The 26,488-nt window shown below is 40.0% G+C and overlaps 1 protein-coding gene across 4 annotated transcripts in view; it reads right to left on the reverse strand.

The window, feature by feature from the left end:
* Window positions 1-5,355: 5,355 nt before the first annotated feature.
* The window catches only part of SAP130 (Sin3A associated protein 130), a 92,882-nt gene continuing 71,749 nt past the window's right edge, over window positions 5,356-26,488 (reverse strand). For 3 of the 4 annotated variants that reach the window (XM_023741368.1, XM_023741366.1, XM_023741367.1), the window contains exons 16-21: window positions 24,863-25,221; window positions 19,087-19,335; window positions 18,769-18,894; window positions 7,231-7,334; window positions 6,541-6,654; window positions 5,357-6,296 (exon numbers count right to left, since the gene is read on the reverse strand). In XM_023741368.1, coding sequence (XP_023597136.1) covers window positions 6,138-6,296; window positions 6,541-6,654; window positions 7,231-7,334; window positions 18,769-18,894; window positions 19,087-19,335; window positions 24,863-25,221 — 1,111 coding nt within the window. In that variant the 3' untranslated portion in view covers window positions 5,357-6,137. Of the gene's footprint in view, window positions 6,297-6,540; window positions 6,655-7,230; window positions 7,335-18,768; window positions 18,895-19,086; window positions 19,336-24,862; window positions 25,222-26,488 lie in introns of all 4 variants that reach the window. The other variant, XM_023741365.1, reaches the window with a different exon arrangement.

A 26,488-nucleotide genomic window follows, 5' to 3' on the forward strand; every position in this document is an offset into this window, starting at 1 on the left:
TCTAACCAGACAATTAAAGCTTTCTCCATATCAACAATAAGGCTGTTTCGCTTTATCATTCGTGCGTTCACTGGAATAGCACTTTTAATTTCCTTCAAGAACTTCTGCTTTGCATTCACTACTTGGCTAACTGGTGCAAGAGGCCTAGCTTTTGGCCTATCTTGGCTTTCGATATGCCTTCCTCACTAAACTTAATTATTTCTAGGTTTTGATTAAAGTGAGGGACATACAACTCTTTTTTCACTTGAACACTTAGAGGCCATTGTAGGGTTATTAATTAGCTTAATTTCCATATGGTCGTGTCTGAGAAAATAGGGAGCCTGAGGAGAGGGAGAGAGATGGGGCAACGGCTGGTCAGTGGAGCAGTCATAACACACACAACATTTATTAAGTTTGCCATCTTATATAGGTATGGTTTGGGCTGCCCCCAAACAATTACAATAGGAACATCAAAGATCACTAATCACAGATTACCGTAAGATATAATAATAAAGAAAAATTTGAAATATTGTGAGAATTACCAAAATGTGACACAGAGACACGAGGTGAGGACACGCTGTTGGAAAAATGGCACCGATAGGTTTGCTTGACACAGGGTTGCCACAAACCTTCAATTTGTAAAAAACGCAGTATCTGTGAAGCACAATAAAGTGAAGCACAGAAAAACGATGTATGCTGGTATACCACTTCCATTTAATGATGGAGTGCTGCTGTGCACGTCCAACTTTATAACTCAGACAACTCAGACAACAACCAGTTTGTGATGGGCAGCTTAGGTCGCACGGTGACTTGGTGTCCCATGGCAAAGTGTTCAGTATCCACTAAGGCCTAGTAACAAGCCAAAAGCTGTTTCTCAAAAGTGGAGCAGTTTACCTGCAGAGGATGACAGGGCTTTGCTCCAAAATCCTAAGGGTCTAAGCTGTGATTCACCAATAAGGGCCTGCTATTAAAGACTCCAAACAGCATCTCTGTCTGCCACTGACACTTCAAGCACCATTGGACCAACTGGATCATATGGCCCAAGTGGCAGAGCAGCTTGCACAGCAGCCTAAACCTGTTGCAGAACCTCCTCTTGTTCTGCGGCCTACTCAAAACTAGCAGCTTTTTGAGTCACTTGATAAATAGGTCGGAGTAGCACACCCAAATGAGGAACATATTGCCTCTGAAACCTGAAGAGATCCACCAGGCATTGTGCCTCTGTTTTAGGTGTGGGTGAAAATGCAATAATTTATCCTTCACTTTAGAAGGAATAGCCAGATGTGCCCCACACCACTGGAACCCTAAAAATTTCATGAGGTGGAAAACACCTGAATTTTTGTTAACTTCCCACCCTCTACGGCATGCAAATATTTTACCAGTAAGTCTAGAGTCATTGACACTTCTTCCATACTAGGTCCAATCAGCATAATATCATCAGTGTAATGGACTAGTATGACGTCTTCTGGAAGGAAAAGGGAAACAAGGTCCCTGCTGACTAAATTATGACATAGGCTGGAAAGCTGATATACCCTTGAGGTAGGAGAGTGAAGGTGTAGTGCTAGCCTTGCCAGCTGAAGGCAAACTACTTCCGGTGTACCTTTGAAACCAGAATTGAGAAAAAGGCACTGGCCAGATCAATGGCTGCATACCAAGTACCAGGAGATGTATTAATTTGCTCAAGCAGTGAAACCACATCTGGAATAGCAGCTGCAACTGGAGTCACCACCTGGTTAAGTTTACAATAATCCATTGTCATTCTCCAAGATCTGTTTTTTTACACAAGCCAAGTAGGCAAGTTGAATGGGGATGTGGTGGGAATCACCACCCCTGCATCCTTCAGCTCTTTGATGGTGGGAGTAATCTCTGCAATCCCTCCAGGAATGCGGTATTACTTTTGGTTTACTATTTTCCTAGGTAGGGGCAGTTCTAGTAGCTTCCACTTGGCTTTTCCTACATAATTGCCCTTTTCCCATGTTGGAGATCCAGTGTGGAGGTTCTGCCAGTTGCTGTGTATGTGTATTCCAATTATGCATTCTGGAACTCGGGAAATTACTACTAAGTGGGTTCAGGGACCCAGTGAACCTGCTGTCAGACGGACCTGAGCTAAGACTCCATTGATAACCTGACCTCCATATGCCCCTACTCTGACTGGTGGACCACAGTGACATTTCTGGTCTCCTGGAATTAGTGTCAGTTCAGAATCAGTCTCCAGTAATTCCTGAAGTCTGATTTTTCCTTTTCCCCAATGAATGGTCACTCTCATAAAAGGCCATAGATCCCTTTGGGGAAAGCTAGGAGAAAGATTAACAGTATAAAATTTAGCAGTGTAGTAGGGTCCTTCCTCAAGGGGACTCAGCTTCCCCTTTATTCGAGGGGTTGTGGGTCTTTAAACTGGTTCAAGTATGGGAATTGAGGGGCTGTGACTCTTTATTCTGGTGATTCAAGTTAGACTGTCGTTTACTTCACCTAGAATTATTCTGCTTGTAGAGATCAAGGAAATATTTTGTAGGTTACCCATCAGTTTCTCCTAGGGACATCATGATTAAGTAGCCAACACCATAAGTCCGTGTGAGTCACATTATTCTAATTACTGCTTTGACTCTGCTGTCCATTATGTTACCCACACCTACCTTGTCTTTCGTGATTAAGTGCCGCCGCCACTTGGCCCCTGCCATCCCAGGGTCTAATCAGCCCCATTGTAGTTAGGTGTCTTAATTCAGTTAGGGCAGCTCCCACTGTGAAATCTGATCTATGTAAAACAGCAATCACAGCAGTCTTCAAGGACGGTGGGGCTCCCTTTACAAATTTGTTCCTCACAGTTGTGGTGAAAGGTGCATCCTCTGGGTGGGTCTGTGCGTCCAACCTGATAAATCCACTCTAACATGCTTGCTTCCACAGTATACCAAGGCAGTTCTGGCATTTCAACTTGATTTAGTGTAGGCCACCTCTTAATCTATGCTTCAGTCAACCAACCAAATAAACTATTGGTTCCTTTTCTAATCTCTCAAGCTGAAACACTGAATGAAGAATCTGTGCAGTGGGCCCATATGAATAAACTCAGACTTAACCAACTTTGCTCCTTGTACCATTATCCCATACCCTTAAGAGCCATTCCCACATATATTTCCCAGGTTTCTGTTTGTACATATTAGAAAAATCAAGCAGTTTTTTTGTAGTGTATTGTTATCTCATGGGTCACACTTTGTACGTTGCTCTTGGGACTCGTAGGACTAAGTCTAGTTATGAAGTCTAGAAGCAAAAATTCGTGGCAGGGGTGGTCCTGGGGACATTCAGCAATGTCTTGTAAGGAATCTGCCTCAAGCGATGCCCCAATGTCTCAAAGACTCTTCAGACACAGCTGGGTTAATCTCATTAGATGGCAGCGGAGCAGTGGAAGGGATAATGGTTTTACTGGGGAGGGTGGTTTAGCAAAGCTGGAATAATCTCTTCAGATAGGAGTGAGAGGGCTGGTTCCGTTAGCAAGAGTGATTCAACAGAATTTAGGGGCTCCATGTCCCCAGCTTCCTAATTACCTGCCCAGATGTCTCCATCCCAAGTTTCAGGATCCCATTTCTTCCCAATTATTGCTCTCACTTTAACTTTAGACACCATTCGAGATTGGAAACTGAATTGCCGTAATTTAGCCACTCTTAGGATAAGATTCTAGGTTTGGTGTTCTGCAATATCAGCTGTTAGTATAATAAGGCTTTCTTTCAGGGCACAAGTGGTAACTTTGAGGCCTTTTATGCAGCCCTTGAGCTGTATGACTCTGAAGCCCTGAGCTCATCCTTTTCTTTCACCACTCTGACTATAGAAAGCAGGATCAACCAATCAGCCTCCCTATGCTTCTGTTTAACAGAAATGTTGAAGGGTATCAAATACACCATCACCCAGTCTTGTTTCTCACAAATATTTTATCCAATGGTGGGGTATTTTACAAATTTCTACTGCCACTTCATGCCATGGGTTAGCAGTGTCCTCTTCACTGCTGAATTAGAGTCATTAGTGCCTTTAAGACCAGCCAGACTTGAGAACCAATTCAGAAAACTCATCCTTAAGATTTTGTTCCTCTAGAACCACTCTCAGTACCAAACGTCTTACTCTGGGTTGAGGAGCGAAACCAATGAAACATATATAGATACATATAGAGAGATTTACTTCAAGGAAATGCTCACACAATTGTGAGAAAATGGCTCATGCCAATCGTGGGGGCTGGCAAGTCCCAAATTCGAGGGTCAGATCTCCGCTGGCTCAAGTGATTGCAAGGGCTGATGAATCCAAAACCTGTAGGTCTAGAGGTCTCTGTTGGCTTATGGGGTTGTGGGGGTTGGTGAATCCAAAATCTGTAGGTCAGGTGACAGGCTGGAGGCCCACGCTGGCTTACATCCCAGGAACCAGGGCTCGATGCTGAGAAGACTGCAGGATAGGAAAAGAGCGAGCTTTACTGGAACATTTGTTTGTATCACGGATGCAGGCCACACCCTCAAGAAAACTCCTCTTTCAACTGACGGGCTGCTCACATCAGATCACAAAATGGGAGGTGATACAGTGTCAGCCAAACCACTGAGAATTATAGCCTGGCCAAACTGACACGTGACATTAACCATCACAGCTCCATATCCCTGTAAAAAACTTGGGTGAACCAGGCTAGACGGCTGAGGATTTCTTTAGCCTAGGTAATGCAGGCCTAAGTTGATTAACCCAAGGAAGGCCAAAGGTATGTATTCTGTCTTTTCACCCCAATCTCACACCAGATGGAAGAGTTTACCATTCCAGTAGGAGGAAAGCAGTCTCAAGCATGCTACAGCGTTGGTCCTGAAGCCCAAAGACCTGGACAGAACTGGCACAGACTTCCTGTCTCAATCTCTTCGGGTTGGGCAAAGAGAAGAGCCCCAGGCCCAGGCTGGTATCTGGTTACAAGTGTCATAAGGGAGGATGACCAGGTCTTGTCTCCAGAAGCAGTAGGCTCTGAAACAATCTTACTGTCACACGGAGGCTGGCCAGAAGGGAGGGAGATGGCTGGGCTTGTCCTCAATGTGAGCAAGCCTGGGCTACATTACCACTGAAGCTACCGCAGAGGAAGAGGATCTGCACACCTGAAAGCTCCAACCCTAGACCTATAGCCTTAAATGTCCTGGAATTTGATCAATCTATATTAGCACTAGGACAAACTGAGTCTGACATTTAGGAAAACCAAGAGCTGACAGACTTTAGCATGGTGAGATCTTTAAAAAACTGGGCTAAATGGAACTCTTCATGCAGAATAACAACTATAACAGAGGAGATTCTCATCAATGTGTGAGAAACTACAGAAGGGTAACACTTAAGTGATATTTGGTACAGCACTGATAGACTTGATAAAAAGGTACAAACTGCTCATGTACAAAAACCTCTTTGAGTCCTTTATTGATTTTGGAGATGTGTGGTACGTACAAATTAACAGCATCACACCAGCTACAGAAGTACAGATATCCAAGAGTGTACTTCAGAACCAGGATCTCAGAGCAGCTTACAGTGCTGTCTGCTCTGAACGTCAACACCCAGGTCTGACACACACAGGACAGACACTCTAACAATTTCACTCTGAAATAGCTCTTTAAAAAAATGACAAGAACTAATAGTTCAACCCCTTTAGAATGTGAAATACGGCAGCTTTTTTGGTGCTGGGGCACTGCTGTGAAAGGCCAGCTCAGGCATTGGAAGGTAAGACAGAATAAGAACCGACCAGGGTGAGGGGAAGAGGTTTTATTTTCAGTGTAGATAGATACCAGATGGTCCAAGTGGATACGTTCAGTCCAGGCTCAGTGTGGCTCCTGCAGGAATCCACCAGATAAATATAGTTTATAAACCAGAGGCTGAAAAATGCCAGCCAGCCATTTCTGTCACTGATTCCAACTGGCAGACACTGACACATCAGGAGTCATTAATGATCGCAGAGCAAGTTTGAAAGGGAAACATCTGAAAACGAGAAGTGGGCTCACGGTGCCAGCCGGCTCTGATCCTTTCTGCCACTGGGTGCCATGGGTCCCTCTGCTTTCACATGTGAATTAAGGAAGGCTTCCTTTATTTCAATGTTCCACTTTGAAAATATCCAACCCCACCCCCCCCCACCATCATTATTCATAAATTCTGTTTCCAAAGTCCTGATTCTCCTGGGCCTAGACCTTTTCCTTCCGCTTCAATTTCGACACTTTCTTAACAGTCCCATTCTTGTTTAGCAGCTTCAGGACACGGTCTTTATGATCTAACACTTTAAGCATGGAGTCTCTGGCCTCACTGATTTGATCCATCACCAGTTTACACCTCTGCATATTTCCCTGTAACAAAGACAGGACATCATCCATCAGTAACCATGAGGACTACATGGCTTTTAAAGAATTTCACACCAACTGGGCTGATGCCATTTTGAAGCTTTTGCATGGAAAAAAGGTCTTAATGTTTCTTGGTAATGAAGGCTGAAGTAATGACTTATGAAAGCTATGAGTGGATGGAGGAGAGAATAAGACTTTATAGTGACACTCCAGAGAGAGGATGCTCAGCAGTTAAAGGGCTCACACGAACCTGTATCAGCTCATTTATTCGGTGCAGGTCATCATCAGTTGCTGCTTTTTTCTTTGGGATAATCCCTTCCTGTAAGTTGGTGAGTCTTTCATAAACATCATGCTCTAGATTCGTCTGCAACACAAAAAAGGCACTGTGACCCCAGAGAAATTTTTCTAACTCAGGCAAACTACACTTCTATAATGAACCCACCTTGAATTAGCTTTGTAAACTGGTACAAGAGCTGATCAGGTGATAAAGTCCTTTCTCCCAAGAAGTAAATACACAGTAAGGGAAACTGATCAGCACTGATTTACATCATAATTTGCCAAAATTAAGTGTCCATTTTAAGGATAACTTTTAAATAATGTCCTGAATTCACAATTCCTCAAAAGACATGCCTATAACTGTCACAGAAATTTGTTTTTCTGCTAAGTACAAAATCCAACCAAGGCAATACATATTTTAGATACTCATAGCAATGTTTTTCAAATCACTGTTACTCCAAAAATGGGAAAACTTTGAGGCTATTCGATGTATTTTGGTCCTGGGTACCAGAACTAAGATATATTTAAATTATAAGCATTATACAGCACACAAAAAAATTCTACCATGACCCATGTTAATTGGGAATGCTTCAGAAATCACTCAAACGCTCAGATGTCTCCAGCAACTTTTCTTCTCTTCAGCACGAAGTCTCACTTTACCTACCAGCTGTAGTAACTGGGCGGCACAGAGGTGGACTTTCCAGCCTTGAGCACGACAGGATACTCCTTTTTGATTAGCTATTTCCTGCAGCATAGCTTTTTTCTCCTCTGGAACCATATAAAAGTATTTAAATTTTTACAAAGCTAAAGTCATTAGCCTAAATGGCAAGATTTCTTTACCTAAACATACCTAAATAAATTCTCTGAATTTAAGTCATTAGGAACAGAGGTCAACAACATGAACAAGTGTTTCCTCTTTTCTTCCATCCCATAAGATGCTTTAAAGACATAGTCTGCTAAACTTGTGAGTTAAAAAGAGAGTAAGTTCATATTATACTCTTACAAAAGGGGAAATGGTCTTTATGAGTTGGACCCTTGCTCAACTGAGCCACTGCTCCATGTGTGATGCTTACAAGCACGTAGAGGGCTGGGCATGATGACTCACAGCAGCATTATTCATAAAAGTCCCAAGTGGAAACAACCCAATGTCCACCAAGTGTCACATGAACAAACAAAATGTGCTATAATCATACAATGGAATATTTTTCGGCAATAAAAAGAAGTACTGATATAAGCTACAACATGGAAGAACCTAGAAAACATTATGCTCAGTGAAAGAAGCCAGACACAATAGGTCACATGTTGTTATGATTCTATTTATTATGAAATTTCCAGAATAGGTAAATCCATAGAGAACGTACATTAGTGGTTGTGTAGAGCTGGGGAGGATGGGAAACTGGGGTGAGGGGTACAGGGTGCAAGGTTTCTTACTGGAGTAATGAAATGTTCTAAAACGATGTGGCAGTGGATGCACCACTCTAAATATACTAAAAACCACTGAGTATGTTTTAAATAGGTAGATTATACCATACGTAAATTATATCTCTAAAGCTGTTATTAAAAATACATTGAGGGTCTTCCTCTTTTTCATTGACCCTATACTTTACCAAGCATGATGTCCTTCTCCAGGGACTGATCCCTTCACCTAGTTTCCCACAATAATCATACATAATTATAGTACAGTATCAAAACTAGGTAAGTGACATTGATATGAAGTGTATCATTCTATGTCATTTTATCACATGTAGATTCATGTAACCACCACAGCAATCAGGATACAGTGCTATTCCATCACTACGAAGACCTCCCTTGTGCTACCCCTTTATAGTCACACCCTTCATCTCCAACATTCCTAAGCCCTGGCAACAACTAATCTGTTCTCCATCTCTATCATTTTGTTATTTCAAGAATGTTATATACATAAATGGAACCATACAGTATGTGTCTTTTTGAGAATGGCTTTTATTCATTAAGCTCTTAAGACTGATCCAAGTTGTATGTATCAATAGTTCTTTCCTTTTTATTGTGGAGTAGCATTCCATGGTATGGATTAACTATTTGCCTACCAAGAGACGTTTTGGCTGTTTCCAGTTTTTGGCCATTAACAAAAAAGCTGCTATAAACAATCACGTACAGGTTTTTGCATGGGCATAAGATTTATCTGGGACAAATGTCCAGGAATACAATTGCTAGGTCATATGGTAAGTGTATGTTTAGTTTTTGAGAAATTGGCCTAACTATTTTGCAGAGAGGCTGTATGATTTTACACTCCCATCAGTAATGCATGAGATCCTTTTTTTCTGCATCTTTGCCAGAATACAGTATCACTATTTTTTTATTTCAGCTGTTTTGATAAGTATACATCTCATTGTATTTTTAATTTGCATTTCCCTAGTGCTAGGGACCACCAAACCAAACCCACTGCCGTTGCGTCAGTTCTGACTCACATAATAATCATATAATAATCAAATAATCCGAGAAGCTGGACTATATGAAGAACGCCACATCAGGATTGGAGGAAGACTCATTAACAACCTGTGATATGCAGGTAACACAATCTTGCCTGCTGAAAGTGAAGAGGCCTTGAAGCACTTACTGATGAAAATCAAAGACTACAGCCTTCAGTATGGATTATATCTCAAGATATAGATAAAGAAAACAAAAACCCTCACAACTGGACCAATAAGCAACATCATGATAAATGGAGAAAAGACTGAAGTTGTCAAGGGTTTCAGTTTACTTCGATTCATAATCAACGCCCATGGAAACAGCAGTCAAGAGTTCAAATGACGTATTGTATTGGGCAAATCTACTGCAAAAAGACCTCTTTAAAGTGTTAAAAAGCAAAGATGTCAATTTGAGGACTAAGGTAGACAATGAATAAGGAAGACAGAACAAGAATTGATGCATCTGAATTATGGTGTTAGTGAAGAATATTGAATATACGATGGACTGTCAGAAAAATGAACAAATTTGTCTTGGAAGAAGTACAGCCGGAATTCTCCTTAGAAGCAAGGAGAGTGAGACTTCATCTCACGTACTTTGGACATGTTATCAGGAGGGATCAGTCCCTGGAGAAGGATATTATGCTTACTAAAGTAGATGCTCAGTCAAAAAGAGCAAGACCCTCAACAAGACGGACCGACACAGTGGCTGCAACAACAGGCTGAAACACAGAAACGATTGTGAGGATGGTACAGGACCAGGCAGTGCTTCCTTCTGTTGTAAATAGGGTCACTATTAGTTGGAACCACTCAACGGCACCTAATAAATAACAACAACAGTGACCACCACCTGCCTGTCAGTCTTGTTCTGTTGTACATAAGGTCACCATGAGTCAGGGTCAATTCAGTAAGTCGACAGTACCTATCTAATGCTAGTGATGTTACATAGTTTTAACAGACTTTAGTTTTGAGAGTTTTAGATTTACAGAAAAATTGAGAAGATGGTAGAATTCTCATATATCCCCTCATACTTTATTTATTAACAGCTTACATTAGTAATATGGTTGTTGTTAAAATTAATGAACCAATATTGATACATTACTGTTATGGATTGAACTGTGTTCCCCTCAAAATATGTGTTGTAAATACTAGCCACTAAACCTGTGGTAACCAAAATCCAAACTCAACTGCCATGGAGTTGATTCTGACTCATAGCGATCTTACAGGACAGTGTACAACTGCCGTATAGGATTTCCTATGGTGTAATCTTTTTTGTTTTTTTAAATTGTGCTTTACGTGAAAGTTTACAATTCAGGTTAGTTTCTCATACAAAAATTTACAGACACATTGCTATGTGACCCTAGTTGCTCTCCCTATAATGTGACAGTACACTCCTCCGTTTCACCCTGGATTTCCCATGTCCACTCAACCAGCTCCTGACACTCTCTGCCTTCTCATCTTGCCTCCGGACAGGAGCTGCCCATTTAGTCTCATGTATCTACTTGAGCTAAGAAGCACTCTCTTCACGAGTATCATTTTATGTCCCATAGTCCAGTCTCATCTTTGGCTGTTGGCCTGGGGAATGGTTTTAGTTCTGGGCTAAGAGTCTGGAGGTCATGTCTTGCAGGGTCCCTCCATTATCAGTCAAACCATTAAGTCTGATCTTTTTACCAGAAGTTGAATTCTGCAACCCACTTTTTACCTGCTCTGTCGGGGACTCTCTGTTGTGTTCCCTGTCAGGGCGGTCATTCGTGGTAGCCTGGCACCATCTAGTTCTTCCGGTCTCAGGCTGACGAAGTCTCTAGTTTATGTGGCCTTTTCTGTCTCCTAATATTTTCCTTGTGTCTTTGGTGTTCTTCATTCTCCTCTGCTCCAGGTGGGTTGGGACCAACTGATGCATCTTAGATGGCTGCTTGCTACCTTTTAAGACCCCAGACGCCACTCACCAAAGTGGGAGGCAGAACCTGTGGTGTAATCTTTACGGAAGCAGATTGCTACATCTTTTCCCATGGAGCGGCTGGTGGGTTGGATTTGAACTGCTGACCTTCAGTTCAGTTAGCAGCTGAGCACTTAACCACTGTGCCATCAGGGGTCCTATAGGGGCGCTATGAGTTGAAATGATGGCAACAGGTTTGTTTTTTTAAGTAGGCCTGTCCAATCTTTGGCTAAAGTGTGAACCTTAGAAGTGACTTCAGTACTGAGTAAAAAGGTGTCTGTGGGCCATACTCTCAGGGTTTCTTCAGTCTCTGTCAGACCAGTAAATCTGGTCTTATTTTTGTGAGTTTGAATTTTGTTCTACATTCTCCTCCAGCTCTATCTGGGACCCTCTATTGGGATTCCTGTCAGAGCAATTGGTAATGGTAGCCAGGTAACATCTAGCTGTGCCGGACTCAGTCTGATGGAGGCTGTGGTAGTTGTGGTCCATTAGTCCTTTGGACTAATCTTTCCCTTGTGCCCTTGGTTTTCTTTATTCTCTCTTGCTCCAGACAGGGTGGGATCAGTAGATGTATCTTAGATGGCTGCTCACAAGCTTTTAAGACCCCAAATGTTACTCACCGAAGTAGGATGTAGAATATCTTCCTTATAAACTGTGTTATGCCAATTGATCTAGATGTCCCGAGACCTGGTCCCTAGTGCTCAGCCCAGTACCTCAGTCTCTCAGGGAGTTCAGATATGTCTATGAATCTTCTATGACTTTCCCAGTATTGTGTACTGTCTTATCCTTCACCAAAGTTACCACTTATCTATTGTCTAGTTAGTGTTTTTCCCTCTCTATCCTTTGTCTCCCTTGAAACCATCAAAGATTTTTTTTTCTGTGTATAAACCTTTTCTTGAGCTTTTATAATAGTGGTCTCATACAATATTTGTCCTTTTGTGATTGACTTACTTCACTCAGCATAGTGCCCTCCAGATTCATCCATGTTATGAGACGTTTTGCAGATTCATCGTTCTTTACTGGTGCATAGTATTCCATTGTTTGTATGTACCATAATTTATCCATTCCTCTGTTGCTGGGTACTTAGGTTTGTTTCCATCTTTTTGCTAGTTGTGTGTGGTTTTTTTTTTTTTCTTTCAGTATACTTGTGGTTATAATCCCATTTATGAATAGGTTTTCTTTGTTAATGAGACAGTATTAGTGTACTGTGTGTCTGAACTTGATCTCTTTAGATATAAAAGAGATTAAACAAGTAAGTGTAGTGAAAAAGGACATCCTCGCCTTTCCCCTCAATCTCAGGGAAAGCAATCAGTTTTTCATCATTAAATCATTAAATATGGTGTTAAGCTGTAGCTTTTTTTGTAGATGTTCTTTAATAAGTGGAGGAAGTTCCTCTCTATTCCTATTTTTGAGACTTTTTACCATGAAAGGGTGTTGAATTCTTCAAATGTTTTTTATGCATCAGTTAATACAATCATGTAATTTTTCTTTTTTAGCCTGTTAATATGGTGAATTACATGGATTTTCAAATGTTAAACCAGTCTTACATAGCTGGAATAAATCCCATTTGGTCATGGTGTACAATTTTTCTTATATAATGCTGAATTCAATTTGCTAATATATTGTAAAGGATTTTTAAAATCAATATGCATGAGGGTTAGTGATCTGTAGTTTTCTATATTTGTATCTGTCTGGTTTTGATGTCAGGGTAATACTGGCTTCATAAAATGAACTGGGAAGTGTTTTCTTCTATTTTGCCGGAGAGATCTGGAGAATTGTGTTAATTCTTCTTTAAACATTTGGGAGAATTCTCCAGTGGGCCTGGAAATTTCTTTTTGAAAGCTTTAAATTATGAATTCAATTTATTTAATAGTTACAGGACTAATCAGATTATCTATCTGTTCTGGCTGAGTTTTGGTAGCTTGTGGTTTTCAATGAATTGATCCATTTCATCTAAGTTGTTGAAGTTATGAATGTAAAGTTTATTGATAGTATTGGTAATTATTCTTTTAATGGTTGCAGGATCTGTAGTAATACCCCATTTCATTCCTAATACTGGTGATCTGTGTCTTCGCTCTTTTTAATCTTTGTCAATCTTGCAAGATTTGTCAATTTTTTCTAAGAACAAACCTTTTCGTTTCATTAATTTTCCCGTTTTTAGTTTTACTGATTTCTGCTCTTATTTTTTATTATCTTCGTTGTTCTGCTGGCTTTGGGTTAATTTTGCTCTTCTTTTTTAAAGTTTCTTCAGATAGAAACTTTGATTATTTATTGGACATATTTTCTCTTTCTAGTGTAAGCATTCACTGCTATAAATTTCCCTGTGAACAATGCTTTAGCTGTACCCCACATATTTTGATATGTTGTATTTTATTTTCATTTAGTTTTATGTGTTTTTAAATTTCCCTTGAGGTGTCCTCTGATCCTTGCATTATTTTTAAGTGTGTTTAATTTCCGTATGTTTGAAGGTTTTTCCATTATCTTTCCGTTACTAATTTCTAGTATGATCCCATTATGGAAAATGAACATACTCTGTAGGATTTCAATTCTCTTATATTTGTTGAAGTCTGTTTTACGATCCAGTATATGGTCTATTCTTCTATGTTCTGTGGGTGACTGAAAGAATGTGAATTCTGCCACTGGGTGGAATATTCTATAAATGTCGATTAGATCTTGTTGGTTCATAGTGTTTAGCTCTTCTGTATCACTGCTGATTTTCTGTTGAAAAGTCCTATCAACTGCTGAGAGAGGAGTGTTGACGTCACAACTATAACTGTGTATTTCTCTATGTGTCCTTTCAGATGTTTTTGTTGCATGTATTCTGAAGCTCTGTTTTTTGTTGCCTACAACACATTTAAGATCATTATATCTTCCTAGCTGATCGATCATTTTATCATTATGTAATGTCCCTCTTTGCTCTGAAGCCTACTTCTTCTGACATTAATATAGCTACTATTATTGGATTAATGTTTACCTGGTGTAAATTTTTCATATAGTTGTGTCATGGTTTTCATTCACTCTGCCAATCTGTTAATTAGTATATTGAGGTCATTTACATTTAAAGTAATTACTGCTATGTTAAGAGTTTATGTACGCCTTGTTATTTTGTGCTTTCTGTTTGTAACCTGTGCTTCGCATTCTTGTTTTTCTTTTCTTGCCTTTCTCTGGGTTACCTGAACATTTTTAGGATTCCACCTTGATTTACTTATATGAATATGACTTTAAAGCTTAGGCAAAGTAATTCAATTCAAGTTTACTGGTCAAGAGGGGCTTGGCCCAAAGGAAGTGATGTATGTATGTGTGTGTGTGTGTGTGTGTGTGTACACATCTATCTATATTTTCTAATAGAAGATTTAGGGATCATCAATATTTCCACAGCTAATTATCTTTCTCTAGATAGTTTTTTCATAGAGATTCCCAAAAAGCAATAAGAATTCATCAGTACAGCTTAAAATGCTACCAAGCAAATCCTAAATATTTTACCTATACAAATATAGAATTCTTGGTGGTACTAACTGTGAAAAGTCATAGTTCTCTGTGCATCTATTATATTCGGGACAAACGACACTTAAATGAAGTCTATCAGAAGAAATATTTGCCGAGTATTTTCCAAGTACTATCAGCTATTTTTATTATATGTAAGTTTATTAAAATGCTACTCTCAGGTTCAACAACAACAACAAAACATTTATTTAGGGCTTGCCAATGATCATACCAAGAACTTTGCATATATGTTAAATAAAAGGGATTTAAGATACACATTTTAGCATCCTAGGTGCTACTGAAGGAGCCCTGGTGGTGCAATGGCTAAGCCCTTGGCTGCTAACTGAAAGTTCAGTGGTTTGAACCCAGCAGGAGAAAAGATCTGGCTATCTGCTCCCGTAAAGAATACAGCCGGGAAGAGGGCGGAGGGGGGCAGAGCCAAGATGGCAGACTAGTCAGATGCACTAAGCCATCCCTCTGCAACAAAGACCTGAAAAGCCAGGTAAAACAGATACAGATGTCAGTCCTGGAACCCTGACTGAACCTCAAACGAATGGATAAAGTATTAGATTGAAAACCACTGAGAAAAAGAATTCTACCAAATATTCAGAGAAGAGTTACAACAGTATGACTCAAACTATTTCAGAATACAGAAAAGGAAGGAATACTTCTGAATTCATTCTATGAAGCCAGCATAATCCGATACAAAAACCAGGCAAAGACACCACAAAAAAAGAACATTATAGACATGAATATAGATGTAAAAATTGTCAACAAAATCCTAGCCAATAGAATCCAGCATCATATTAAAAAAAAAAATAATACACTATGACCAAGAGGGATTCATACCAGCTATGCGAGGATCATTCAACATTAGAAAATCAATCAATGTAATCCGCCACATAAATAAAAGAATCACGTGATTATCGCAATCAACACAGAAAAGGCATTTGATAAAGTCCAACACCTATTCCTGATAAAAACTCTCAGAAAAATGGGAATAGAAGGGAAGTTCCTCAGCCTACTAAAGGATGTCTATACACAACCAACAGCCAATATCATTCTCAATGGAGAGAGGCTGAAAACATTCCCCCTGAGAATGGGAAAACAAGACAAGGATGCCCCTTTATCACCACTCCTATTTAACATTGTGCTGGAAGTTCTAGCTAGAGCAATAAGGCAAGAAAAAGAAATAAGGGGCATCCAAAGGTAAAACTACCCCTATTTGTGGATGATATGATACTATACATACAGAACCCCAAAGACACCACAAGAAAGCCACTGGAACTAACAGGAAGATTCAGCAGAGCAGCAGGATACCAGATGAACATATAAAATCAGTTGGATTTCCATACACCGATAAAGAAAACTAAGAAAAGGAAATCAGGAAAGCAAAACCATTTATAATAGCTAGTAAAAAAATAAAATACTTAGGAAGTCCAAACAGGGACATAAAGGAACTATACAAAGAAAACTACAAAACACTACTGCAAGAAACCAAAAGAGATCGACATAAATGGAAAAACATACTATATGCATGGATAGGTAGACTCAACATTGTGAAAATGTCAATTCTACCCAAAGCAATCGACAAATGCAATACATCCCCTATCCAAATACTAACAGCATTCTTTAAAGAGACAGCAAAACTAATCATTAACTTTATATGGAAAGGAATGAGGCTTGGGATAAGTAAAGTATTACTGAAGAAGAACAACAAAGGCCTAGCACTACCTGACCTCAGAACCTATTATACAGCTACAGTAGCCAAAACAGCCTGGTACTGGTACAATGACGGACATATTGACCAATGGAACAGAATTGAGGACCCAGATGTAAATTCATCCACCTATGGTCACCTGATCTTTGACAAAGGCCCAAAGTCCATTAAATGGGGAAAAGATAGTCTTTTTAACAAATGGTGCTGGCAAAACTGGATGTCTATGTGTAAAAAAAATCAAAGAGGACCCCATACCTCACACCATACACAAAAACTAATTCAAAATGGATCAAAGACCTAAATATAAAACCAAAAACTATAAAGATCATGGAAGAAAAAATAGGGTCAACTCTAGGGGCCCTAATAGATTGCATAAATAGGATATAAACCATAACTAACAATACACAGACACCAGAAGACATACAGACTGGGAAAAATTTTTTGTCTATGACATATCCGACAAAGGTTTTATCTCTAAACTTCATAAGAAAATCCAATATCTCTACAACAAAAAGAAAAATAATCCAATTAAAAAATGGGTAAAGGATATATGAACAGACACTTCGCCAAAGAAGATATTCAGGCAGATACAAGAGGAAATGCTGGCAATCACTAGGTATTAGAGAAATGAAAATCAAAACTACAATTAGATACCATCTAAACTACCATTAGGTACCATCTCACCCTGACATTACTGGCACTAATTAAAAAAAAAACAGAAAATAACAAATGTTGGAGAGGTTTCGAGGATATTGGAACTCTTATGCACTGCTGGTGGGAATGTAAAATGGTACAACCACTTTGGAAATCAATTTGGTGCTTCTTTAAAAAGCTAGAAATTGAAGCACCATATGATCCAGGAATCCCACTCCTTGGAATATATCCTAAAGAAATAAGAGCTGTCACATGAACAGATATATGCACACCTGTGTTCACTGCAGCACTGTTCACGATAGCAAAAAGATAGAAACAACCTAGATGTCCATCAATGGACGAATGAATAAACAAATTATGGTATATTCACACAATGGAATACTATGCAATGATAAAGAACAATGATGAATCTGTGACACATTTCACAACATGGATGAATCTGGAGGGCATTATGCTGAGTGAAATAAGTCAATCACACAAGGACAAATGCTGTATGAGACTACTACTGCAAAAACTCAAGGAAAGGCTTACATACAGAAAGAAACAATCCTTGATGGTTACGAAGGAGGGGAAAGGTAGGCAGGGAAAAACACTAACTAGACAACAGGTAAGTGTAACTTTGGTGAAGGGTAAGACAGTACACAATACCGGGGAAGTCAGTCAGCACAACTTGACCAAGGCAAAGTCATAGAAGATTCACAGACCCATCTAAACTGCCTGAGTGACCGAGTTACTGGGCTGAGCGCTAGGAACCATATTCTTGGACATAACATAGTTTGTAAAGAAAACGCTCTACATCTGATTGTGGTGAGTAGCGTTTGGGGTCTTAAAAGCTTGCGAGTGGCCATCTAAGATGCATCTAGATGTGCCACCCCATCTGGAGAAAAGGAGAATGAAGAAAACCAAAGTCACAAGGGAAAGATTAGTCCAAAGGACTAATGGACCACAACTACCACAGTCTCCACCAGACAGAGCCCAGAACAACTACATGGTGCCCGGCTACCACCACCAACTGCTCTGACAGGGATTAAAATAGAGGGTCTCAGACAGATAGGGAGAAAAATGTAAAACAAAATTCAAATTCATAAAAAAAGACCAGACTTACTGGTCTGACAGAGACTGGAGAAACCCCAAGAGTATGGCCCCCGGATGCCCTTCAGAACTCAGTACTGAAGTCACTCCTGAAGTTCAACCTTCAGTCAAAGATTAGACAGGTTTATAAAATAAATAACAACACATGTGAGGAAGGTGTTTTGCAATTCCATAATGTATTCGAGACTAGATGGGCACAACAGCTCAAAACAAAGGTGAGAAGGCAAGAAGGGACAGGAAAATTGGATGAATGGAAGTGAGGAATCCAGGGTGGAGAAGGGAAGAGTGTTGACATATCATGGGGGTGGCAACCAATGTCACAAAACAATTTGTGTCTTAATTATTTAATGAGGAACTAATGTGCTCTGCAAACTTTCACCTAAAGGACAAAAAAAAAAAAAAAAAAAAAACAGCCTAGGAAACCCTATGGGGCAGTTCTACTGTGTTCTTTAGGATCGCTATGAGTCAGAATCAACTCAACGGCACAGAACAACAGGCGCTACTGTGGACTATGTCAAACAACAATCTAGTATAATTCTTCTACAATTACTCTGGGAGTTAAGTAGGTCATGCTTTAATACTTGTCAATCAGTTAACATGTTAACTTTATTAAAATCAAGGTTACCACTTATCCATTAGACTGGGTTTCCAATAAAGTACATATAACTTTCTGGGACAAAAGATAATTTTCCGAATTTTATACTCAACTAGCTATTTCACCTAAGTTGAACACTAAAGTGTTAGATTTTATAATAAAAACAATGGTTTGGAAATTGAAAACTTGTGATTCTTTCTTTTCTACTGTGATTGCAATATAGCCAGGTATTTTACCAATTTCATGCATTAACACTAGATGTTTCTGGGGAAACTAACCTTTGACCCGGACATCACTATACCGCTGAAAGTGGTGGTAAGCAGCTTTCCAGGGGTTCCGATAGTGACGAAGCAAAGTAATGGGAGGTCTTGGACGCACTGGGACATACCTCACACCTTCCTCATCTATTCAAAAGGGAAGAAAAATAAGAATAGCTTATTACAAATTTTCAACCATCCTCCAGGTCAAATTCCAACATGGAATTCAAGTCTGGCTTATGTAATCTGACTCTGCAAAGAGCCTCAGGGATAGACACCTGACTGATGTGAGAAAGCCTCACAGGACAATAATAAATAATAAGCCCAAGCGACCATTACCAATGTACTCTTTGGGAGGAGACTTGCGCTTCTCAGCCTTCACCAGAAGACTCTTGGCAGTAGATTTCTCATCATCAGTGCTGTTTGTCTCCATCATATCACCTTCTTCTGTTGAGATCACATGTTGTTGCTTTCGAGGCTTTTTCCTTGGAGAGGCACCAGGTGGTAGGTCACTTGTAGCTATGGACAGGTTGTTAGCCAGCAATGCAAGAGATGGAGACACTGTGTTGGTAGCCAGTGGAGGAACGGCTGTCATAGGAAAAGGAGCACATGCATCTATGAGAACCCAAGCATAATGGGAAACTCCATGTGATTTCCAGCAATGAGAATGATTAAGGAAATCATAGAGACAGCTAAATTTATTGAGTCTTGCTATGTACCCGGCACTGTATCAAGAACTCTAATTGTGGCAGAGCCTACAAATTGCATCCCAATACCCCACACATCCTCATCTTCCTTCATATTACCAGTTGCTGTTAAGCTGATATCAACTCATGGTGACCCTATGTCTGTCAGAGTAGAACTGTGCTCCACAGAGTTTTCAGTGGCTGACTTTTTGGAAATAGATTTCTAGGCCTTTCTTCTGAGATGCCTCTGGGTAGACTCAAACCTCCCATCTTTTGGTTAGCAGCTGAATGCTTAACCATTTTGCCACCCAGGGGTGCTCTCCTAACACCTTCCTTTTTAGATGGCCACGTTGCCACCCAGCTGCAGGACACCATCTCCTAGCCTCCCTTGCAGGTAGGTGTGGCCATATGAGATGGAAGTGGAAGTGTTCTGTAGCACTTCTAGGAAGTTTCTTAAAAGGTAAAGGAAGAAGGTATGACCTTTGTTTCCCCTTCTTTTTGTGGCCCGAGAACTCAAATATGACAGCTGTAGTTACAGCAGCCATAAGGGTCACATCCTAGGGCTGGTGGAGTGAGAGGTGGAAGGAGCCTGGGTCCCTAACGATTTCATGGAGCTTCCACACCATCCTGGACTGTCTGCCTCAGGGTGTGCTCCAAGGGAGACAATAAAATTTTATGAGTTTAGGCCACTATTTTCCAGCTCTTTGAACGTAATTCCCAGTAGCTAACCTATTAACTCATACAATCTTAAAAATAATCCAAATAAGTAGGCATTATTATTATTACCCCCCAAATTACAGATAAAGAGATGGGCACAGGCACATAAGTAGAAAGTGGCAAAGGTGGGATCTGACAGAGGCAGCTGGCTTCAGCATGTGCACTCTGAACTACTCCACACAACGCCTTCAGTGAGATGGCGCTCACAGTGACAAAGCAAACACTGGATTGCGCTTTTATTGATCACACAGCTAGCTTTTTAAAAACATGCGAAAGGTTCTCCTCAATGCTTATTTTCACTCTACTACATCTGCCCCATCCTTTTCCTCCACCCCATCTCAGCTATCCACTCCCAATAACCCATTAAATCCACTGCCGATGAGTTGATTCCGACTCATAGCGACCCTATAGGACAGAGTAGAACTGCCTGACAGGGTTTCCAAGGAGCGCCTGGTGGATTCGAACTGCCGACCTTTTTGGTTAACAGCCGTAGCTCTTAACCACTACACCACCAGGGTTTCCTCCACTCCCAACAGTCATACCAAAATTATAACCCATCTCCCATGCCATGTCAATTTCTAGCATCCTACTCTCCAGCCCAAACTAACCATCTTTCCAAGTCATTCCTCTTAGTAATCAGCCTCCAATGATCCTGAGACCCCACTAGGAACTATAACCCATTCATCCTGTTGTCTTCTTACTGTCCCTCATCCCTCTCCTATCACCCTGCTTAAATTCTACGATCAACTTTATTCCCTTCATTGACCCTCCTCTTGTGTCACAAAATCACAACAGTTTAAATCCAACTCTCCAACTGGTCTGCAGTTATGCAGCTGAATGTAGCTAGAGAAAGGCACAAAGCAATGCTGATTCATCTCACCTTAACATTATCGCTTAACTTCAAGTCGGCCCTGACAGCTGTCTGACAATCATATGTTATTTCCCAAGTCTATTCACTCTTCACCCCTTCTCCTCCTTCCTCAAACCTCCTTCACCATCCTTACTCTCAGCTGATGACCTTGCTTTCTACTTTACTGAAGAAAAAAAAAGAAGGAATCAGAAGAAAACTTTCAGAAATCTTCACTACCACGTCTATCCCCCTCCCTTGCATTGTGTCCATACTCTTTCCATGCTTTCAGCAAAGGCCAACCCCTCCACACACACACACTAGATCTCATGCACTCTTATCTACTTAACCATTGCTCCAGGAATTCTCAGTTTTCTTCTGCAGCATCAATTCCTACCTCTCTAGTGGCTCTTTCCCAGTAACATACAAACATACTGTCATTTGTCCCATCTTAAAACAACTTGCTCTTGACATCACATCCTCCTTCCAATACTGTCCCTCTTCTTTCCACCCCTTTATAGCAAAATTCTCAAAAGGGTTTATACTCAGTGTAAACTCTCTCTCCCAATTTTTTCCTGAACCCACTCCTAATTATGCTTTACCGCAATCATTACTCTTCACAAGATCTCATTATTTCCATGTTGATAAATCTGTCAATTCTCAGTCCTTATCTTACTCCATCTCTCAGAGGCATGTGACCCAGTTGATTACTCCATCCTCCTGGAAATAAATATTTTTTTCCTTTTCTTCCAGGACACTCAGTTCTCCAAGCTGATCTCAACCACTCTGGCTACTCCATTTCGTCTTCTCTGGGTTCTGCCTCCTTTCCAACCCTGTGATGCTGCAGTGTGCTAGGAGCTCAGTCCATGGATCGCTTCCCTTTTTTATCTGTACTCACTCCCTTGGTGATCTCATCCACTCTCATGGCTTTACGCACAAGTTCTATATACACTGACAACTCTCACATTTATATCTTCAGCCTCATTTTATATTCCAAATGCCATATATCCAACTACCTACTTGACCATCCCAGTTAAATATTTAACCAAACCCCAAACCAAACCCATTGGTGTCGTCGAGTCAAATTCCAATTCATAGTGACCCTATAGGACACAGTAGAACTAACCCATAGGGTTTCCAATGCTGTAAATTTTTACGGAAGCAGACTGCTGCATCTTTCTCCTGCAGAGTGGCTGGTGGGTTCAAACCACCGACCTTTTGGTTGGCAGGCGAGTGCTTAACCACCACGACACCAGGGCTCCTTAAATGTCTAACAGACACCTCAAATTTACCATATCAAAAACTGAACTCCTAATCTTCCCATGCAAAATATGGTCCTCCTGCAGCCTTCTCTATCTCAGCTGATGGCAATTCCATCCTTCCAATTACTAAGGTCAAAAACCGTAGAGTTGCCCTTGACACAGTTTTCTCACACACAACATACAACCTGTAAAGAATTTCTCTCAGCTCTACTTTAAAAATATATCTAGAATCCAATCACTTCATACCACTTCCACTGTGACTACCCTGGTAGAAGCCTTCACTGTTTTCTGCAATTACTGTAATAGCCTCTGAACAAGTTTCCCTGATTCCATCCTTGCTCCCCTGGTGTTTTCTTGACACAACAGCCACAGTGGTCTGTTTAAAACAAGTCAGCTCACAGCATTCCTCTGCTCAAAACCCTCTTAACAGCTCACTGCCACTCCCAGCAAAGGTAAAGTCCTTACAATGGCTCAGAAGACCCTACACAATCGTGAGCCTCTCTTTGGCTCCTACCATGCCCCTCACTTAAGTAGCTCTACCTACCCTTGCCTCTTTGCTATTCTTTGAACACCCTAAGCATGCTCCTATTTTAGGGTTTTTGCACCTACACTGTCTCTGCCTGGAACACTCTTCTTCCAGATACCTTCATGACCAGCACCTCATCTTTTTCATGTCTCTGCTCAAAAGGTCACTTTCTCAGTTAAGTCTTCCCTTAAAATCCTCTAAACATTGCAGCCAAGACCCCTACTTTCCATAATCTTTCTTCCCCGCTCTATTTTTTCCCATAGCACTTAGCACCAACTTACATACATATATGTACATAAAATTATAAATATGCATGTGTATATGTCCATTTATTTTAGACTTATTTATCTATTTACCATTTGTCTCCCTTGCAAGAATATAAACTCCAAGATGGAGATGTGTTTGTTTAGTACAATGCTGTATCCCCAATGCCTAGGACAACGCCTAGCACAGAGGAGTCCCCTAATAAAGGCGTGATAAGCCCTACAGTTTGAGACAAGATTACTGCCATCTTCCTAGCACACAGTGGTAAGGAGAGTCATCCAAAAACCAAAAAGCAAATGAGCAGCAAAATTAAGAACATTTCATTTCCCCTCCTGGCTTATCCATGTTATCTTTCAGTGGAAGCGCTGAGGCTAAATATACCCAGAGAAGGATATTTCATGGCATAATAAATTAAAATAAATAAATATAGCACATAGCACCACCAACGCTTCTTACAGAACAAACTGCATGGAAAATGGAAAGAGGGTAAGATGGTAATGGACTGGGTAACTGCAGCACAGAACACTTTGCTTTCTACTTCGGATCTGTCTGTATTTTATAAGCTTCTATACTGAACATTGTACCTTTGTAGTCAGGAAAAACAAGATTCCACAGTAAGTTATCTTTAAAAACTCAACATAAGCAAAAAAGAAAACCTCCAAACTGACCTGACTTTCACAAACTATAAGTTTAGATTTCAGAAAAAAAGGGAGAAAGAGTTAATGAATAGTTTTAAGAGTGATTATTCATATACAAGTTTATCAGGGGAGTATTTTCAGTAACATAAATCTTACTTTACTGCACAGCAAGGTTTTTAAATTCCTTTCAGCAATCGGCAGGGAATAAATTGTAAAGAAATAGTACTTAATATATCTAACACCATATCTTAACCTTTTTTTATATGATGATATTTTCTTTGTTATTGTGATAATTACATATATAACAAAACACTTGCCGTTTCAACATTTTTAATGTGTACAATTCTGTGACATTAATTACGTTCACCATGTGTGCAACCGTCAACACCATCCGTTTTCAAATATTTCCACTACCCGTAAGAGAAACTCAGTCCCCTTATGCAATGACGCCCCCTCTCTCCCTCCCTCCTGCCCCTGGTTACCACTAATGAGTCTTGGTCTCTATATATTTCACATAAGTGGGATCATACAATATTTTTCTTTTTGTGACTGACTTATTTCACTCAGTATAATGTTTTCATGGTTCATCCATGTTGTAGTGGGTCATTTCTCTTTACGGTTGAATAATATGCCATTGTATGTATACACCACATTTTGCTTATCATTTATCTGTTGATGGACATTTAGGTTGCATCCACCTTTTAGCTACTGTGAATAGTTCTACAATGAACGTTGGTGTACGAGTATGTATTTGTGTTCCTGCTTCAATTCTTTTGAGTATATACCTAGGAGTGAAACTGCTGCGTCAATGACAGTATTTTCTTAATAAGTAATAATAATAATAAATTAAATAATATCCAAAGGGAAATATTAATGTTTTGTGGTTTTGGTAAGTAAATTAATTATAAAAAAGCAGTAAAATGGTTTTAGTTTTCATAAGAAGCTGAATGCTTTCTTCTATTAAAAATCAATGAAATGCAAATAAACCATAAGAGGGGACTAAATCATTTGACAAACACAAACTCTGAAGAGAATTCTAGTGGGGATCATTTAAAATGGGCATCAAGGAGTTGGGCTTGCTGGCTAAGGGTCACACGTGAGTCTGGACTTTGAGGAGAGTTAGGAAAAGGGGAAGAAGCAACCGCTAACTAAAAGTATTCTGTGAATAAACTTACCAGAAACTGGCCTCATGATGTCCATGGGTTCCACCTCCTCTTTAACTTTTATCTCAGGAACAGGAGGGCCCAAAACTGAGGAGAGACTGCCTCCCACAGCCACTGATGGCGGTGGGGCAGATGCAATGGTAGTGATGGGAGGAGTGATGTGGACTGCTCCAGGAATGGCTGAAAGGGTGACCGCTGGCTGTGCTGGTGGACTAGCTGCTGCAATCATGGTTGGAATGGTTGGTGTCGGCTGCTGCACAGTGGGAGGGACTGCAATGGTAGGCTGGTCATTACTTTGATTAGACACTGCCTCCACGGACACAGTGACTGGAGTGGTCATAGATATGTGGATTTCCGACTTAGGTTTGGCACTGAAACACAAAAAGAAAGCACGTGTAGCAAATGACAGAAAACGATTTTACACCTGTAGCAAACAATAGAAAACGACCTTAACCTGTAACATCTCAGAGGATGGATACTGGTCCAATTCTTTTTGTATAGCATGCACCACATCTGATAATCTATTCTTCGATTTAAAAGTTGAAATATAAAGTAATTTTTAAAGAGAAATTTAAAGGAAAATGCAGCTTTTAAAAATATCCCCTACTTGCTTCCCCCTCCACCTAGTTTTTATAAACAGAAATAAAATTAACTTACAAAACAAAAAACATTCTAAGGAAAACACTCAAAGCCTCTCCACCAAAGGACAGCCAACCTTCATTACATTAGTGTATTTTTCTCCTAGGATTCCTTAATGCATATGCTGTCTTTGGAGTTTGTTTTTTTAAAACTTCCTATGTAGTTCTCTGTAAACCAATTTCTTAAAAAAGAGGTAACTGACACACAACAATGATCCACAAAAAGTACAGAAGACTAGAAAGTAAGTTCCTTCCCCCTTCTCACAGTCAGCCCTCTGCCCGAGGCACTGTGTGTACAACCTCCTAGAGTAGTTTACCAGAGACATTCTAGGCAGAGAAACTAGTTACAAATATTTTGTTTGAAAATATATACCACAGTTTTCAATTTTATAAGAAACATTTACAATGTCATTACAAATGTGTGACAAACATGATTTTTTAAAGTAGAAAAATATTTCATCAAATAGATGACAGTTTACCTACTTATACTCCTATTGCTGACAATTGGCTGCAGGACCAAAGGATCTCTTATACATTGCGGGCACGAATTTAAAATGGTAGGGCCACTCAGGAAAACAGTCTGGCAGTTTCTTATAAAATTAAAAGTACATGTACCATATGACCAGCAATCATATTCCTGGGTTTTTATCCTACAGAAATGGAATGTTATGTCTACCAAAAAAAAACTAAAACTAAACAAAAATGTTCACAGCAGCTTTATTTATAATATCCCCAAACTGAAAACACCACCAATATCCTTCAATAAGCAAATGGATAAACAAAGTCTGGTACATCCATATAATGGAATGCTACCCACCTATAAAAAGGAAGAAACAATTGGTATACGCAACAACTTGGCTGGATCTCAAAGGTAGTATTTGGGGTGAAAAATGCCAATATCAATAGGTTACATACTATATGATTCCATTTATATAAATCTTGAAATGACAAAGGTATAGAGATGGAGAACAGACCAGTGATTACAAGAGGTTAGGGTTGC

The sequence above is a fragment of the Trichechus manatus genome, unplaced genomic scaffold (genome assembly GCF_000243295.1).
Source record: "Trichechus manatus latirostris isolate Lorelei unplaced genomic scaffold, TriManLat1.0 scaffold00179, whole genome shotgun sequence".
Lineage (NCBI taxonomy): Eukaryota > Metazoa > Chordata > Mammalia > Sirenia > Trichechidae > Trichechus > Trichechus manatus.